Source organism: Calonectris borealis, chromosome 1 (assembly GCF_964195595.1).
Source record: "Calonectris borealis chromosome 1, bCalBor7.hap1.2, whole genome shotgun sequence".
Taxonomy (NCBI): domain Eukaryota; kingdom Metazoa; phylum Chordata; class Aves; order Procellariiformes; family Procellariidae; genus Calonectris; species Calonectris borealis.
This window is the reverse complement of record NC_134312.1, coordinates 94,170,935-94,188,480: the sequence shown is the minus strand read 5'-3', so window position 1 is coordinate 94,188,480 and position 17,546 is coordinate 94,170,935. Positions and strand designations below refer to the sequence as shown.

The window sequence follows — 17,546 nt, the reverse complement described above, 5'->3', positions numbered from 1 at the left end:
TGATCACTTTGTGTGTTTCACATTATTGGGCCCGGGTTTATGTGCCTTGAGCAGCTGATCACTGCATGGGGAGCGAGTGGCAGTTGCTTAAGTGTCTCCATCAAAGCCGCCTGCCACCAAGACTGTAGGCAAACTGCCCAGAAGAGAGCATTAGGCAGAGGATTCAAGCACATGCCGTATGGATACGGCAGAGAACAGGAAAATGTATTCAAAGGCAGGTATTTGCTAAATCCTACCTATAATTAATTCTAATCCCATAATTAAAGGCGCATGCTTTTCTGCAAACATTGCCCCACGTTGGTCCTTCCTCCCCACCCCGAGGTCAGACACCGATTCGTGCAAACAAGTACACGCCACCACACGCGAGAGCTGCATCCCCAGGGACTGTGGCCAGCGAGGTCCAGCTTGCTGATCCTTGTCACGGCTCCCTGCCGTCTGACTGCAAGTAGCTTTCAGGCATTTTCCAGCAAACAGCTTCTGGGCCAGATCCTTAAAGACATGCAAGAGACTAACTCCCCTGGAAATCAATTAGTAGCGCCAGGCATCTGAATACCATCATAAATCGTGAGCTTGAGTCAGCAGAGCCCTGTGCCTGGGAGTTAGGGGTTGTGGAGATGCCAATCTAATCATGCCCAGATTTGCAGAGAGAGATGGAGATGCCTACCCGGGCCCACGTAGGTAGGCTCGCAGCAGACGGGGCATGGGGAGAACACTAAAGGCAATACAATTGTGTCTGCATGGCCTAATTTCTCCTTCTCATCATGGCTGCTTCCAGTCCCAGGATGTGTGTTTTCACATGTATGCACACCTAAATACCTGCGCACAGACAACTATTTTCATATATATGTAGATACAGACACACATGCAAATATACACTGTTTGGAAGTAAGAAACAGGGGAAGCCCAAGAGTGCCGTTTTCATACAGAAAGCTCGTTGACTATCCAGACTGAGCACACGCACGAATGTATTTACAGAAAGATTGGAGCAGGGGCAGTTGCTTTGTCTTTGGAAATGGATTTACAAATGGATAAACAGAGATCTCCCCAGGCATTGCAAGAAAAGATCATCTAATTACCACTGAAGCCAAAGATAGCTTATAGATAATTATCAGTTTTTAAGATGAAGCCATTTATTTAGATGTTTTCACACTTCTCTAAGAAAGCAAGTGTAGTCCGTATTTTGAATTTAAAAAAAAATAGAAATAGGCATCCGCCACATGTTGCATATTCCCTATTAGCAGCAGGTTTATGCATGTGTGCATTTTAAAATGTTTATTATGACAATCCTTGTTATGACTGTCTTAGATTTGGTAAATACCACATGATAATCAGACACAGTTGTTAGACCTTGAGCAAAATATGATTTAATTTATTTTTAACATACTGAACAATAGCTGTTTCTTGGTAATCTAAACTGAACACAGACACTCAACACTACTTTGTTTCCTTGGAGGGGACAGTGAAAAGGAGGGAGGGGGGGGGGAAAAATAAACCTGATCTCTGTGGGAGAGTTTCACAAGAGGCAAGAAGGCAGGATTACATTTACCATAAATCCTACTTTCCTCCCTACTGAATGCACAGGCCCTTATAGATCCTTTAGCAAGGTAAATTCTTTGCCTCCTCAAGAAACAGGTATCGCCTTCAATGAAGCTGTAGGCACCACTACAAGTAAAATGATGCAGGACCCCAAACCTGCTTGGGCTGAAGTCAGGCACAGAGGAATCGTCTCCTGTCAACAGCATAGCTGAACCTTCACACAGGGGCTGCGCTCACCCTTACCATCCTCCTGCTCTTTACTGCTGAAAATAAGATTAAATCAGCATAGTTAGTCTTAATTTATTACGAAACTGGTTAGCCTTCAGAGGAAATTTGTGCCAGGTTGCATTTGGTTGCCTTCACTCCCTGTTTTTATGCGGAGTATGACAGAACTTTCAAAAAAAAAAACCAAACTGAGTTTAATTAGTTTGATTGCAAATTCAAAAACATCTGTCCAAATGACATAAAACCTTGTTTGGCACAGAAAGGCAGAAGAGTGCTTTATATTTAAGTGGTAATGTGTGTATTAAATGGCACCCTAAGCTCTGAGCAAATAGAAAATTATTTGGCAAGCAGAAGGTTGTTGGTTTTTCCTCCCCCTGAAAATACGAGTTCCCACTAAAATTCAGTTTCCATGCAGTACAGGGTATCCTCAGATCCCTTCAGAAAGTACTCACTGACTGACAAGTTAGTCCTCAAAGGAGTTTAATGATCTAGAGATTAATTTTAGCTGAGATTAAGTTTTTAAATAGTTTTGAAAACTGTGGACAACAACGTGCTGGGAAGATCACTGCTCAAGTCACCTACACATCGTGGCACTGCTGCTGAGAACGACAACCAACATTTGCTTGACTTTTCACATCTAAAGACACCTCCCACTTGAAGTCACCCCCACTATTCACTGGTGCTGAGCGACTGCAGGAACTGAGGCCTTGATAGCTGCTCTTCTCATTTTGTGCTAAAATTTGTTAGAAGAAAGGTAGCTGGATAACAGAATCAGTTTAACAAATGCCAGAAAAAAAATTATATGCCCAGTGATTAATCTAATGCTTTTCAGGTGGTGGGGACCTTAACAAAAATATGCATAGGGGTGGGGGTGTGCACACGCTTGTATGTATAACCCAGCGGTTTAGGGGAACCATATTGTACAAAACAGGAACAGTATAGGTTATTTGTTACCAAAGTAACACTAAAAATGAAAACAGAAAAAAAATGGTTATCTCCTTGTGAAGACTTTGTAGCTTTCTCTTACAAGCCCTTCTTTGACTCTGCCTGTGAGCTAGGGGATAGCCAGGGAACTCCCCACAGAGGGCTACTCTGCATCTAACCCACCAGCTCTCTGCAACACAGAGTGGTGTTACTCCTTACGCATGGTAACACGTTATTTGCCATTTCCATTGCATTACGCTGTCCCTGCATGTCTCTACATGACAAAGAGAGACTTTAGTGAGGTTTATAATGTTCCCCCCTGGCCCAAGAGCAGAGCCATCCCTGGATACATCATTGTAGGTACTTGGTAATATGATCAGTTATCAAGGTTACTCCAAAAGTAGCCGTGTTCCTAACCACTTTTGATCTCGAGTCAAAAACATCCTAGAGAATTTAGCGTTTTAGCATCAAATATTTTTTAGTAGCCCTCTTCTGGGCACGAAATCTCCAGAGTCACTAGGATTTTTATTTTGCGAGTTTTGCAGCAGTCATTTTCCATGTGGAAACTTGAGCGCTAAGGAAGTCTGTCCCCTCAGTGCAGTGGGGAACGGGTCCTTGCAGCTTTAGGCAGCCCCTGTGGAAGGGTCCCCAGGGTAGAAGAGTTCAGGTCACTGAGATCTACTCATGCCTTATGCCTCTTTCGGAAATACAGCAGTTCAAAAGCAACGCGTGGTAAATTAAGCCCATAGGGCTAGCCTCTGGGCGAGTATCTTAGAGGTTCTGAGACATGGATAAATTTCAGTTAACCCCAAAACTGGTTGCAGAGAGATCACTTCCCTGTAAGAATCAATAAATCAAGGTCTGGCTTCCACCCTTTGCAAGACCACCTATGATTTCAAGTCCCATGTGGACGGGCATCACTCTTTCCATACATTCTTTACACAATTAGGCTAAATCAGCCATTATTTCTTCACACCAATTTAAGAATTACAACTGCTGCTACATTTTGGTTTGTCTTCAGTTTCTACTGACAAACACAAATAGCCAGAGGAAGGTCCTTTCTAGTTTTCTCAGGAGAACAGCTCTACCAAAGAGATGATTGAGAAATGTTCTCACTTGAGCTTTGCCCGTAAAAACGTGTTTTTTCAGGGACTCTCTCTCACCCCCAGAGCCAACCACACGCGTTCACACACAAGCAGCTGAACACTGTGGTTTAGGATAATGTTCCTTCACCCTCCAGTGGCTTGCCCCACCCTAGGTAGAGCAAAACGTTTATTGTGTCTTAATCTTAACAACTGGTGCAAAATGACTCGTCACACACTATGAAGGCACAGCTGCTTCTCCTCCATCTTCCTTCAGACATTCAAACAGTTAAGGTAAAACTTTGCTTTCTCCAAGCCTTTGGCTTCTCTGAAGGTGCACACATGCACTGATTTACCTGCCATAAATGTAGACACATTCCCTTGCTTTCTGACAGAAACCTGGGAAAATCCCATTCCAAAGCCAGCTTATTGCTCCGCTGACGGACACCTTTGAAAGCATGTTGAATCGCGTTACCTGAATATGTTTGGAGATGATCCCTAAATTGCTGGGATTTGGGTGAAGGGTGTGGGAAGTCTTACACTTTGGCTGCATCTTCAGCACAGATTTTTCTCCCCCTCGCTCTGGTATTTTCCTTAAGTCCTGTCACCGCTGGGAAAATCTCCTTTTGCTGTTCCTAAGCTCTGGAGGACCTGTCCACATTTGGGATCTATATGCTTCTTTTAAAAACCAAGAGCAAGATTTTCAGTAGCTTTTAGACATTTAAAGACACTGGTGGTTTCCTAGGTCTAGCTGGTAAGTGAGCCTACCTGGGGAGGTGCCTCGCTTGACCTGCTGTTTACAAACAGAGAAGGACTGGTGGGAGATGCGGTGGTCGGAGGCCGGCTTGGGCCAACTTGAAATGATAGAATCCTCGATACTTGGTGAAGTAAGGGCATGGGGCAGCAAAACCGCTACCATGGACTTCCAGACGGCAGACTTTGGCCTGTTCAGGACACTGGTTGAGAGAGTCCCTTGGGAGACAGTCCTGAAGGGCAAAGGGGTCCAGGAAGGCTGGACGTTCTTCAAGAAGGAAGTCTTAAAGGCACAGGAGCAGGCCGTCCCCATGTGCCCTAAGAAGAACAGGCGGGGAAGATGACTGGCTTGGCTGAACAGGGGGCTTTTGCTGGGACTCAGGAAAAAAAGGGGAGTTTACCACTTTTGGAAGAAGGGGCAGGCAATTCAAGAAGAGTACAGGGATCTCGTTAGGTTGTGCAGAAAGGAAATTAGAATGGCAAAAGCCCAGCTAGAACTCAACCTGGTCACTGTCATAAGAGATAACAAAAAGTGTTTTTACAAATATATTAACAACAAAAAGAGAGCCAAGGAGAATCTCCATCCTTTATTGGATGCGGGGGGAGAACATTGCCACCAAGGATGAGGAAAAGGCTGAAGTACTTATGCCTTCTTTGCCTCAGTCTTTAATAGTCAGACCAGTTATCCTCAGCATATTCAGCCCCCTGAGCTGGAAGACAGGAACGGCGAGCAGAATAAACCCCCCATAATCCAAGAGGAAGCAGTTAAAGACCTGCTACGCCACCTGGACGCTCACAAGTCTATGGGGCCGGATGGGATCCACCCGAGGGTACTGACGGAGCTGGCGGAGGAGCTTGCCAAGCCACTCTCCATCATTTACCAGCAGTCCTGGTTAACTGGGGAGGTCCCGGATGACTGGAGGCTTGCCAATGTGACACCCATCTACAAGAAGGGCCAGAAGGAGGATCTGGGGAACTACAGGCCTGTCAGCCTGACCTCAGTGCCGGGGAAGATTATGGAGCGGTTCATCTTGAGGGCGCTCACAAACCATGTGCAGGACAACCAGGGGATCAGGCCCAGCCAGCACGGGTTCATGGAAGGCAGGTCCTGCTTGACCAACCTGATCTCCTTCTATGACCAGGTGACCCGCCTCGTGGATGAGGGAAAGGCAGTGGATGTGGTCTACCTGGGCTTCAGTAAAGCCTTTGACACTGTCTCCCACAGCATTCTCCTAGAGAAGCTGGCGGCTCACGGCCTAGACAGGTACACTCTTCGCTGGGTAAAAAACTGGCTGGACGGCCGAGCCCAGAGAGTTGTGGTGAACGGAGTTAAATCCAGTTGGCGGCCGGTCACGAGCGGTGTTTCCCAGGGCTCAGTTTTGGGGCTGGTCCTGTTCAATATCTTTATCAATGATCTGGACGAGGGGATCGAGTGCTCCCTCAGTAAGTTTGCAGATGACACCAAGTTGGGCGGGAGTGTTGATCTGCTGGAGGGTAGGAAGGCTCTGCAGAGGGACCTGGACAGGCTGGATTGATGGGCTGAGGCCAACTGTATGAGGTTCAACAAGGCCAAGTGCCGGGTCCTGCACTTCGGCCACAACAACCCCAGGCAACGCTACAGGCTTGGGGAAGAGTGGCTGGAAAGCTGCCCAGAGGAAAAGGACCTGGGGGTGCTGGTTGACAGCTGGCTGAACATGAGCCGGCAGTGTGCCCAGGTGGCCAAGAAGGCCAACGGCATCCTGGCCTGTATCAGAAATAGTGTGGCCAGCAGGAGTAGGGAGGTGATCATGTCCCTGTACTCGGCACTGGTGAGGCTGCACCTCGAATACTGTGTTCTGTTTTGGGCCCCTCACTACAAGAAGGACATCGAGGTGCTGGAGCGTGTCCAGAGAAGGGCAATGAAGCTGGTGAAGGGCCTGGAGCACAAGTCTTATGAGGAGCAGCTGAGGGAACTGGGACTGTTTAGTCTGGAGAAGAGGAGGCTGAGGGGAGACCTCATCGCGCTCTACAACTACCTGAAAGGAGGTTGTAGTGAGGTAGGTGTTGGTCTCTTCTGCCAAGTAACTAGCGATAGGACAAGAGGAAATGGCCTCAAGTTGCACCAGAGGAGGTTTAGATGGGACATTAGGAAAAATTTCTTTACGGAAAGCATGGTCAAGCCTTGGAACAGGCTGCCCAGGGAAGTGGTTGAGTCACCATCCCTGGAAGTATTTAAAAGACGTGTAGATGAGGTGCTTAGGGACATGGTTTAGTGGGCATGGTGGTGTTGGGTTGACAGTTGGACTCCATGACCTTAGAGGTCTTTTCCAACCGTAATGATTCTATGATTCTATGATTCAAATGAGAGCTGTGCACCCAGGCATTCAGAAACAAACTGCAGGGCAGAAAAAAAGACCTTCAACTTCTCTCTCTCAATACATAAACAACTTTTTAGAGAAGCTGAGTACGAAGAGATAGGCAATGAGCTGCAACACTGAAGGACTATGCCAGGCACCCCTCATGCTTCAGGGCAGGCTTGCCTTATAGTGATGGTATCTGATAGCAATAGTCCAGCTGGACCTACTGCCGGGAGGCAGTGAGCAGTAGCAGTCGCACACACGACTCTACCACATTTCTCATGAAGACTAATTTTGTCTGATCCCTCCTTCATTTGGGAGCAGGGGGAGAGATGAGCCGTACAGCCGGCGCCGAACACGGGCCACTTCCCAGGTACCTGCAGCAGACCCAGACCCAAAACCCAGACAGCTCACATGAGGCCACCAGGGAGGCTCTGACCTCCTCCACAAAGACATCAGCCAAGTCCTATCCAGCCCGTGGCTGTTCAGTAAATAAACCCCCACCTTCCACCTCAGCTAGTCACAGGCACCAGCCCCAGCCAAAATCAATAGATGAGAAGCAATTTGTCATTTCCAGGCCACAGTATTTTGGCTATGATGAGTCAAAAAACATTAAAGGAAACACAGATGTAGTGAGATCACCTCGTTTTCTGGAGCCTTCCTATCTCTAGAAGTCTTGCCTGATCTCCCTCAAAATTTCCACGTGCACAGAAAAGCATCTCATGTGCTGCGTGGTCACACCTGTTAAACCGCAGGTGCATTGCGTGATGCTTGTCAGGGCCAAGGGAGCTCGGCACAAGCAGCAGGAGGTTGAGTTCACCCTGAACTGTGGGCAGGCTGGTGTCTCCCCGTCGGAAATTTTTTCAATTATTTCGAATAGCTCCCACTCGCACTCAAAGCCCATGTTTTGTAATAAAAACAAGGAGAAAAATCACATCCAAAGGAATTTTACCTATTTCTCTCTCCACTTACTCCACTGAAGTTATCTTTTTAAAAAAACAAACCCCAAAAAACTGGCAACCAGAACAACAAAGTAGCCAAGAAGCTAATTCTTCAAAAACTTGTAGGTTTCAACAACAGTCCTAAATCATCCAATATCTTCTAATTTTTTTTTAAAGGTTTCACTGCATTTCTCTCTTCATACAGGCAATGCTTTTCATTTGGGAGAGATGCACAGAATGCTGCAAATTTTCCAGTAGCTGGGATTTTACCTTTTACCTGCAAACTGAGGCAGGTGTTACCCTACTCAGCTACAGAGAGCCAAAGCTGCAGCCAGTTACTCGTTGCGGTACAGAAAGGCCAACACAGACAAGAGTGGGGACAACACCCCCACCCCACCCCCCTACCCCCCCCAAAGAAAAAGGTCGCTCAAGGTCCATGTGCCCAGATGAAGCTGCAGCAGGTTAATAAGTTACCCCATCCCAGCTGAGGCCTGGTAACTGATCACGCACAGGCTGTCCTCCCAGTCCAGTGCCATTGAGCTTTAAGCAGAAATACCACGTCCTAAGGCCCTAATCCTTTAGCTCACAGCAAAGCAGCCAACCATGGGCTAAAAGCCACGTTAAACTCGCCGGAGATGAAGCGTTTGCTGAAATGCTTTGCTGAACAAGGATGAGCGACTGTGCTTGGGCTTTAGCTACACTTACTAAGTCCTGTACATCTTGGCTTTGGTTTTCTTTGCCACATGGCAGCTGGTTACATCCAAGACCTTAAATTCCTGGGAGAGAAAGTGTCTGTAGAAACACAGCTGTGCAACATATGCTCCATCTAGTGTTTATTCACTAATATGTCATTTTCTTAAATGGTTTGTTTTGCTGTTAACACATAGGCCATCTTTTCTGTAGTTTGTTTGTCTGTTTAGGAACATTATTGAAAATATTAACCTTCTGCTGGTTGTTTTAACTACACAATTTTGATTTAGCCTCCACTTACACCTGCAGTAATGATGATACACTAATTTCCATTGAGAGATTAGATTTCGTAGAGCAAAATGAAGGAGAAATGTTTTAAAAGAGCAGCGAGCATTCCTCCAGGTGCTTTGCTAATGCAAAGTGAATGGAGAACTTCAAGCTGGAGTAAAACATAAAAACTAAATGACACCCAGTGTTACCGCCTGATCGATAACCTTCACTACAGCACAGGGAAGCAGTTTCCCAGCCCTCCTGGTGCTCGAGCCAAGCTGTACAGCGGTGAGCAGGGGAAGCCCAAGTCGCAACGCCAGGGCTCAACGCCTGCGGTGCCACTGACCCACTCCCTAAGCTTGGCAAGTCTTGCAGCTGCCCTGCAGCCCGCTCTCACCCTCTGCCCACCGGGCGCGAGTCCCTCATGGATACGTTGCAAAGTCCCATGCTCCCAATTACTTTGAGGGCCTTTTTAGAGGCCTGCTGTTCACAGCACAGTGTTAGAGGAGGCCAGCGGAGCTGCTTACCGCCCCCTCCACTGTAAATGCATTTCCTCTCCCCAACCCCACCTACCTCTCGCACTTTCCCCCAGCTCTCCACAGCAGCAGCCTTACCTGCCCAAAGCCACATCTCCTTACAGCCCCCTGGGAGGACACGTCCTGGCCCATGTCGGGTCACGCTGTCCCTCAAGTGAGGGGGGGGTCCTTCCGCGTGCTGCAGCATCACTCTGCGCAGGGGAGCTGGGCCTGCAGCCCCACGAGCAGCTGGATTCGAGTGGGGACCGGTCCCTGCCCCAGCAGGAAAAGGGAAAAGCTTCGCCCTGCGAAAGATACCTCCTAAGGCACAGGGAGCCAGGTGAAGGGGGCTCAGTGCTGAGCCGCTTTGCCACAGACGGAGGGGCTTTTTTGTCCTCTGTCAAGCCAGGCTGTGGGAGAAGGACAGGAAAATAAGCAGGCGGCACAAAGCCCCCGCTGCCTCCTGAGGCCACCCTCGTCACACCTGGGCTCTGCGGGGCCCAGCAGCAGCGGGCGAGTTCTGACGAGTAATTTGGCAAAGCTCTGCCAGCGTGCCTGCGCGGCGGGGGCTTTTCCAGCAGCTCAGGTTGGGCGCAAGGAGCCTTTGCACTGTGGAAAAGCGGGGAGTTGGGGACAGCATCAAGCCTGGCAATTGCCATGTGCATTTCAAAAGAGCAGGACATGCCTACAGAGCATCGTAATGGGACAACCTGCAAAATACTTGAACGGTAACACACAGAGAATCTCCTCGTTACCTCAGGCTGGCCCCCAGTTTGCACTCGTTTAGGGAGTTCCTGGTTGCTGATTTGCTGCTCACCTGCTAGTAACGCCCCTACTGCAGAAAGGAAAGCTGACAGCAGATGGGACAAGAAGTCCCAAGCTTATATTTTGATAAGGAAGAAAAAGAAAGAAAAAACCACCCTGTTCTGTTGTGTCAGCAGGGCTGGTGAGGCGCTGGATGGGCTGCCTGGGGAGGGGACAGGGTGCGCAGCGGGGGCGACCTTTAGAAAATAGTTGAACATGCCCGGAGAAAGGCTTGGCTTGGCTGATCCTGCCCGGAGGCAGTGATGGCCCAGACAGCCCCTAGATGGCCCTGTTCTTCTGGGTGAAGACTGAGAAGGTCGGAGCCCAGCTCAGGAGGAGAGTTGGCAAGGAGCTGTGATGGAAGTGGAGAGCCCCTGGGCTCTACAGCCACGGGGCACAATCCCAGGCACGGATTTAAGCTGCAGAAACTGAGCTTTCATTGCTATGGGAAGCATAGCAGAAGGGGTGTTGATAATTTAGCTTCCTTGGGCAGAAAGCATGCCACGTGCCCCTGCCTGGTCTCCCCCTGTGCGGAGCTTGCAGAAGAGCTCCCCAAACCTTGTGTCATGGCACTGACACAAGCCAGAAAGCAGCAAATTGCAGCGTGGGGATGGGAGGGAGCGGGTCCCCGTATGGAGAAATCGCAGAGGGCACCACCCAGTCTGCGGGGTAGTATAAAATTAAATGCACATAAGGACATTTGCTATAATAGTACTATTTGAGTAAGAGCCTCCAATAAACCAGATACAGGCCTGCTGCAGGATGTCCTTCTGAGCAACACACAAACCAGCGCCAGTTTGCAGAGGTTTAGGTCCAGTCTGCTGCAGAAAATGAGAGCAGGTCAGCCCCAGTGGGAAGCACACAACACAGAAGAACATTTTCTGCCAACTGTGGGTTTTGCTGTGTTTTTCGCAGGTGATGGCTGCACTGCTCTTCCCTGTGCAGCTGCTGGCAGTGGCTGTCACCATTTACCTCGAGCTGGTGAGGTCTGCTCAAGGAGGTGTCTACTATGGGATCAAGCAGCTGCCACCCCAGATACCCCAGTACCAACCCCTCGGACAACAAGTACCTCACATACCGCTGGGCAAAGAAGGCATCCCGATGCAGCACATGGGCAAGGAGGTGCCCCATATGCAGTACGGGAAAGAGTACCCCCATCTGCCTCAATACATGAAGGAGGTCCCGCAGATGCCTCTGCTCGGCAAGGACATGGCTCCCAAGAAAGAGAAAGGTAGGTGCGTTCCTCGCCACCCCTGCACAGTCCGGCCTCGTGCCCCACAGCACCGTCTGCCCGGGGGTAACTGAGGATGGGGAGCAGGCTGCTGCAGGCTGGGCACAGCACCCAGGTGCTCTGAGAGCTGGCCAGGTTGGTACCTGGCCATGGGTGGACAAAACAGGCTCACAGGAGCTGTGGGGCAGCTCAGGGCCACCAGAGGAAGGCCACAGTCATCCTCCGGGCTGCAGTACAGCCTCTGAGCAGCCCTACCTGTGAGGAGCCTCCAGCACCCGGGGCTGGCCCCAGGTTCATTTGGGTGCTTGCTCGAGGCCAGGAGAAACCTCATAATCCCACCTGCCTGCAGAAAATCCTCTGATGGGGTTTCAGATGATGGCCCAGGTAGACAGGCCGAGGTCCTGCCTAGAGGTGCTCCCTCTCTCACTGCAGCGACTGGACATGAAATAAGAGCTAAGAGCCCCAAGATTTGAATTTATGGGAATATCACGGTTTTGTCTGGATTTGTCCAGACCCTGTGATTTAGAGGTTTGCAAATAAAAACATGTAATTGCTCTTCTGACTCTGCAGTCCTCTTTCTGGAGGTTATTTATGGGAGAATGGAGGCATTCAAGGTACAGGGCATTACTGCACGAGTCTGCACGTACAAGCACTTTTAGTATTCAGTAAAGGAAGTTTGGACAATATTAGGATATTTAAGAAAACAACAAAAATGTCCAAAATACAAAGGGCAACCAGGAACATCCAGTGTCATAAAATCCTTGTTGGGACAGTGAGCATCTGTGCGACTTCAGACAAGCTGGTTAACTCTGTCTTATTGAGGATTCAGCGTAACCACAACCTCCGCTGGCTTCAGAGGAAAATGGAAGATTTCAGGGCCTATTTTTGGAGTGTCTGAACAAGCACGACTGGCTATAGTAAAACCAACCCATCTTGTGAGCAAACGAGGTTTTCTACGTGCATAAAACACAACATGTGCAGAGAAGGAGGATTTCTGCCTCCCAAAGAACAGTTAATTCTCTTGCCCTGAAACCTCATCTGTCCCCTTGCCCCAAATCTCTCGCTTCTTTATCCATTTCAGAGCTGGAGAAAAGCAGACTTTCCACTTAACACAAAAAGCCTGCAGCTTGAAAAGCAACCAAGCCCAGGACAACCACTCCCATGAGCCAACTCCCTCACCCTGACCTGCAACGCTAAGTGGTCACATACACAAAAATGTGGGTTTGGACAATAAAAACATTTTGTGAAGTGTTTAGAAGAGGTCTAACTAGACGTGGCTACGCCAAAAGCCCGCAGGAGCTTAGCAATGCTGGGTAAGGCTGTAGGTTTCCAGTAATATCTTAATGGGAACCAAAGCGTTGGTGAAAATGCAGGCATACCTACGTACAAACTTCTTACTGATACAATCTTTTTTAATTCATCTTGCTAGTGTAAGCCCCTCCAGCAAAAGCACTTTTATGCCAGAATTCCTCCCGTGTCCTGCGAAAACTCTTAAGAGTAGATTAGTCTACTAGCAATATGGGACAAAAAGCAGGTTTCGCTGCTTGAGATTGTACAGGCAGCAAAAAGTAGTAAAGCACAAATGGTTTTTGCATGGCAAAAAATAAGCAAATATGATGCAAACTAATTATTTTGTGGAAACAGAAACATGCAGGCAAGTTTGGGATATGCAAAACAGTAGGAACATCCTCTTCGTTCCAAACACCAACCTGTAAGTCGCTGGCCAGCTCTGCCTCCCTACCTACTACAAAACCAAGAAGCATCATAACAAGCACATTCAATTCAAAACTGCCTTTGTGTTTCTCGAAGAATGCGACTGCAATCACCTTTTGTCTCTCCCCCTCCCCTCCTCCTTTTTTCTTTTTCTTTTCTTCCCAACCCAGAAATGCCCATCCGCAGTCTGAGGGGCGAGCAAGGTCCCCCCGGTGAGCCTGGACCAAGAGGGCCACCGGGGCCACCAGGATTACCAGGTCACGGTGTGCCAGGAGCCAAAGGAAAACCAGGCCCACAAGGATATCCAGGAATTGGGAAGCCGGGTTTGCCGGGGATGCCGGGGAAACCGGGGGTCATGGGGCCCCCGGGGCCGAGAGGGGAGATGGGGCCGAAGGGGGAGATCGGGCCCATGGGGATACCTGGGCCACAAGGACCACCGGGGCCTCACGGGCTTCCCGGCATAGGGAAAGCCGGTGCTCCAGGGCTGCAGGGACAGCCGGGGCCGAAGGGCGAGCCCGGGATGAAGGGGCCCCCGGGAGCCCCCGGGATCCCAGGGCCAAAAGGGGAGAAGGGCGTCGGGATCCCGGGTTTGCCAGGGCTGAAGGGTCCACCCGGGCTGCCCGGCCCCCCTGGCCCCGTGGGGCTGCCAGGGGTCGGCAAGCCAGGCATGGTCGGCTTCCCCGGCCCACAGGGACCCCTGGGCAAACCCGGTCCCCCGGGAGAGCTGGGGCTGCAGGGACCCCCGGGGGCCCCCGGGATCCAAGGCCCTCCCGGCCTGCCCGGCGTTGGTAAACCCGGCCAGGATGGCGTCCCCGGCCAGCCGGGCTTCCCGGGCGGCAAAGGGGAGCAAGGCCTGCCAGGCCTGCCGGGGCCCCCCGGCCTCCCTGGGGTTGGGAAGCCGGGCTTCCCCGGGCCCAAAGGTGAGCGTGGTGTGGGTGGTCTGCCCGGCCCCCTGGGGCCGAAGGGGGAGAAGGGGCACGCAGGGCCGCCTGGCATGGGGGGGCCGCCGGGGGAGCCAGGCCAGCCGGGACTGCCGGGCATAATGGGCCCCCCGGGGGCCGCTGGCTTCCCGGGACCCAAAGGAGAAGGGGGTGCCGTGGGGCCACCGGGACCGGTCGGCCCCAAGGGCGAACCAGGCCTGCAGGGGTTTCCGGGAAAGCCAGGCTTTCCTGGGGAAGTGGGGGCCCCTGGGCTGCGGGGGCTGCCAGGCCCCACAGGGCCCAAGGGGGAAGCCGGACACAAAGGCTTGCCGGGGCTGCCGGGTGTCCCAGGGCTCGTGGGGCCAAAGGGCGAGCCGGGGCTCCCTGGCGCCCAGGGGCTTCAGGGCCCCTCAGGCATCCCGGGTATTGCGGGCCCCAGCGGTCCCATCGGCCCCCCGGGGCTGCCAGGGGCGAAGGGGGAGCCCGGCCTGCCCGGACCCCCCGGCTTCCCCGGCGTGGGCAAACCCGGCGCCGCAGGGCTGCAGGGACCCCCGGGGAAGCCCGGGGCACTCGGTCCCCCTGGCCAGCCAGGACTCCAGGGTCCGCCCGGCCCCCCCGGTCCCCCAGGTCCCCCGGTCATCATCCCACCCACTCCGCCGGCCGTAGGACAGTACCTGCCTGAGGTAGGGCCGGGGATAGAGGGCGTCAAGCCCCCCTACGGCTACATGGGCAAGAAAGGCAAGGCTGGCGGCGCCGTTTACGAGATGCCCGCATTCACGGCAGAGCTCCTCACCCCCTTCCCCCGAGTCGGGGTGCCCGTGAAGTTCGACAAGCTCCTCTACAACGGCCGGCAGAACTACAACCCCCAGACGGGGATCTTCACCTGCGAGATCCCTGGCGTCTACTACTTCGCCTACCACATCCACTGTAAAGGGGCCAGCGTCTGGGTGGCGTTGTTCAAGAACAACGAGCCGCTGATGTACACCTACGACGAGTACAAGAAGGGCTTCCTGGACCAGGCTTCGGGCAGCGCCGTTGTCCAGCTGATGCCCGGAGACAAGGTTTACGTTCAAATGCCATCCGAGCAGGCGGCAGGACTCTATGCCGGGCAGTACGTTCATTCATCTTTTTCAGGATATTTATTGTATCCCATGTAAAACAAAAACCAGACACACACACACATACACACAAAATCAAAACCTTTCTTCTCTGCTTCAAACTTTTATACCACGAAAGATGCATTTTATGACCGTTTTGGACCATCTTGTACAAAAAAAAACCACAACACCAAAGTTTAACATTATGCACAGCTAGTTATAAAAAAAAAGGTGTGGTGAACATATCTAAAGATGTGTATCAGGTTCATAAACAGTTGTTTTGCACCCGACGGGGACATATTAGCTGTACATTATATATTTCTGTGATGCCATGCTTACTTCATTTCATTCACAATAATTCAGTACTAAGGTTCAAATCAGTGTATGTCACTCACTCCTATTGCATATTTGACTGTTGCATTGATCATAGTTATGAGATGAAAACCGGTGACTTAAACCAGAGTAGGTCCGTCTCAAATTATATGGAAAAAATTGAGTGGCTTTTTATTTGTTTGGGTGGGGGTTTTTTTGGCTTTTTGACAGCAGGTCTGCCTGACAAGCAAAGGTTCTCTTAGCTGGAGACCTTTTTTCCCTTCCCCATATAAAATATCCCTGCAGGTGTGGTTTTTTTCCTGAACAACTTATTTATGACGGAAAAGGAGTATCGATGGTGTAACTATTCCCTGCGAGCCTTCTCCAGCAGTCATTGGACCCAGAACGCCACCACTGGCTCCAGCAGGCGCCGGGTTCACCTCCAAATGCCACAGTACTTGAAAAGTCTCCATCTGCATTTGCACAGTGAAGTAGACGAGGTAAATAGAGACAAAAATGAAAGGTTCCCCATTTGCTTTGTGCCACGTGGTTGAGACATTTTGGCCAACATGTGGCAATACAGCAGGGCAGTATAAATTCGCTGGGATTTCTGTGCTCGTGCTAAGAACCTGCGTCTGTTTGGCTTGTCAGAAGAGACACCTATTCTGCCACTCAGCGAAAATTAAATCAGTTTACTCTTCAATGACTGGCTAGCAGAAGTAGCTCTGTTTGCTAATTAATTAATTTGTTGTTTGAGATCAACCAATAACTTTACCAGCAATACTGATCACGCAAATTTATCCAAGAACTTCATTTAATATAAAAGCTGATTTCCAATCCTTATTTATATGTTACCAACTGTCAAGGAGAGCCTGCAGGCCTCGACCTTTTCTGTACGTGAGGAAAGCAACTTTTCTGCAAGAGCTGTCTGTTCATCAATGGTGCTAATCTCGCCTCAAAAGTATTCGCTTCCAACGGGCAGTGTACTTTGCTGTGGTTCCCTGTACAGTGCTGCACATCACACCCTGTTACGCTAGTTCAAAGAGTTAAATACTCATCACTTCTTCAATGTCTTTAGCTAACGCTACCGCTTTTGATTCAAAAATGAACTAGATTTTTCATGCAGAACTAAGATTGGATTTAACTGGCATTACCATTATTTAAATGCAGAGTTTAATGCAGTCTAACATTGACTAAGGACTCCAGTGATATAATGTGGTGCTTTATCTCAGAAATTTTATGGAATGGTGGCAGGAACGGACGGACAGTTTACCAGGCATTGGTGACGTCTGTATGTTCCTAGAGTATATGAGATATGTCAAAAGCAAATAATTTTGTATTTAAAATTTTTGTACTGATTTGAAAAAAATATCTTATTAAATATCTTAAAAAAAAAAAAATAATCCTGTCTTCATTCAGGAACACTCAACCCGCTGAATTTGTGTATCAGACCACAAGGACTCTCTGAAGCCACTGACAGCCTGATGGGAAGAGGAAAAAAAAAATACCCTTTTCTTTAGTTCCCCTCTACAGGCAAAACCTGCCCTAAGCCTCCGGGGGCAACGCGCCGTCCTGGCATCGCATTTAGTGGGAGAGCGCGGCTGGGTCTGGGGGAACAGGCAGAGCAAGGGGCTCCCGCAGGCAGCCTGCAGGGACGGGCGCCTGCTCAGCGTAAGCCGACGCCGGAGCGCAGCTTAAAAAGGCGCAGTGGCAGTGCGCGGGAAGCCAAAAAATCGGACGTCGTGGAGGTGCGCTGTTAAGTGTTCGCGCCCTCCCAAAAAGCCAGGGCTGGCTGCCCAGGCTGGGAGACGCACACCACGTCCTTGGCTCTCCCTGTGATTTGAAAACAGCTGTTCCCATTTCTCCCCTTCCCCATTTTTTCACCTGCAGCAAAAGCCTAGTGTGAAAGCGGCAACGTATGTGTCACTGATCTACATCACTATTCAACTGTGGCTCCGTTGCAGGGAGCAAATTATAACCCATGGTGTAGCTCCCCTGATCTCACCTCAAAGACAGGCATTTCCTCCAAGCTGGCAAACTCCTAAACTGTCGGTGCTAAAATGAATGCATGGAATACCTACTTGTGTCAGGTAATTGTTTTCTAAATCTCCCTTAGACTCCCTGAAGCCGCTGGCTAAGCAGCTCCCCGCTCCCCAGCATCTCATTTTTACTGCACAAAGAGAAAGAGAAAAAAAAC

At 50.2% G+C, this 17,546-nt stretch overlaps 1 protein-coding gene across 1 annotated transcript; it reads left to right on the top strand.

The window, feature by feature from the left end:
* Nucleotides 1-10,994: 10,994 nt before the first annotated feature.
* COL8A1 (collagen type VIII alpha 1 chain) lies at nucleotides 10,995-17,092 on the top strand. The gene is made up of 2 exons (XM_075171525.1): nucleotides 10,995-11,307; nucleotides 13,191-17,092. The coding sequence occupies exons 1-2, from the start codon at nucleotides 10,995-10,997 to the stop codon at nucleotides 15,095-15,097; spliced, it is 2,220 nt and encodes a 739-aa protein (XP_075027626.1). The 3' UTR covers nucleotides 15,098-17,092.
* The last annotated feature ends 454 nt before the right edge of the window (nucleotides 17,093-17,546 follow it).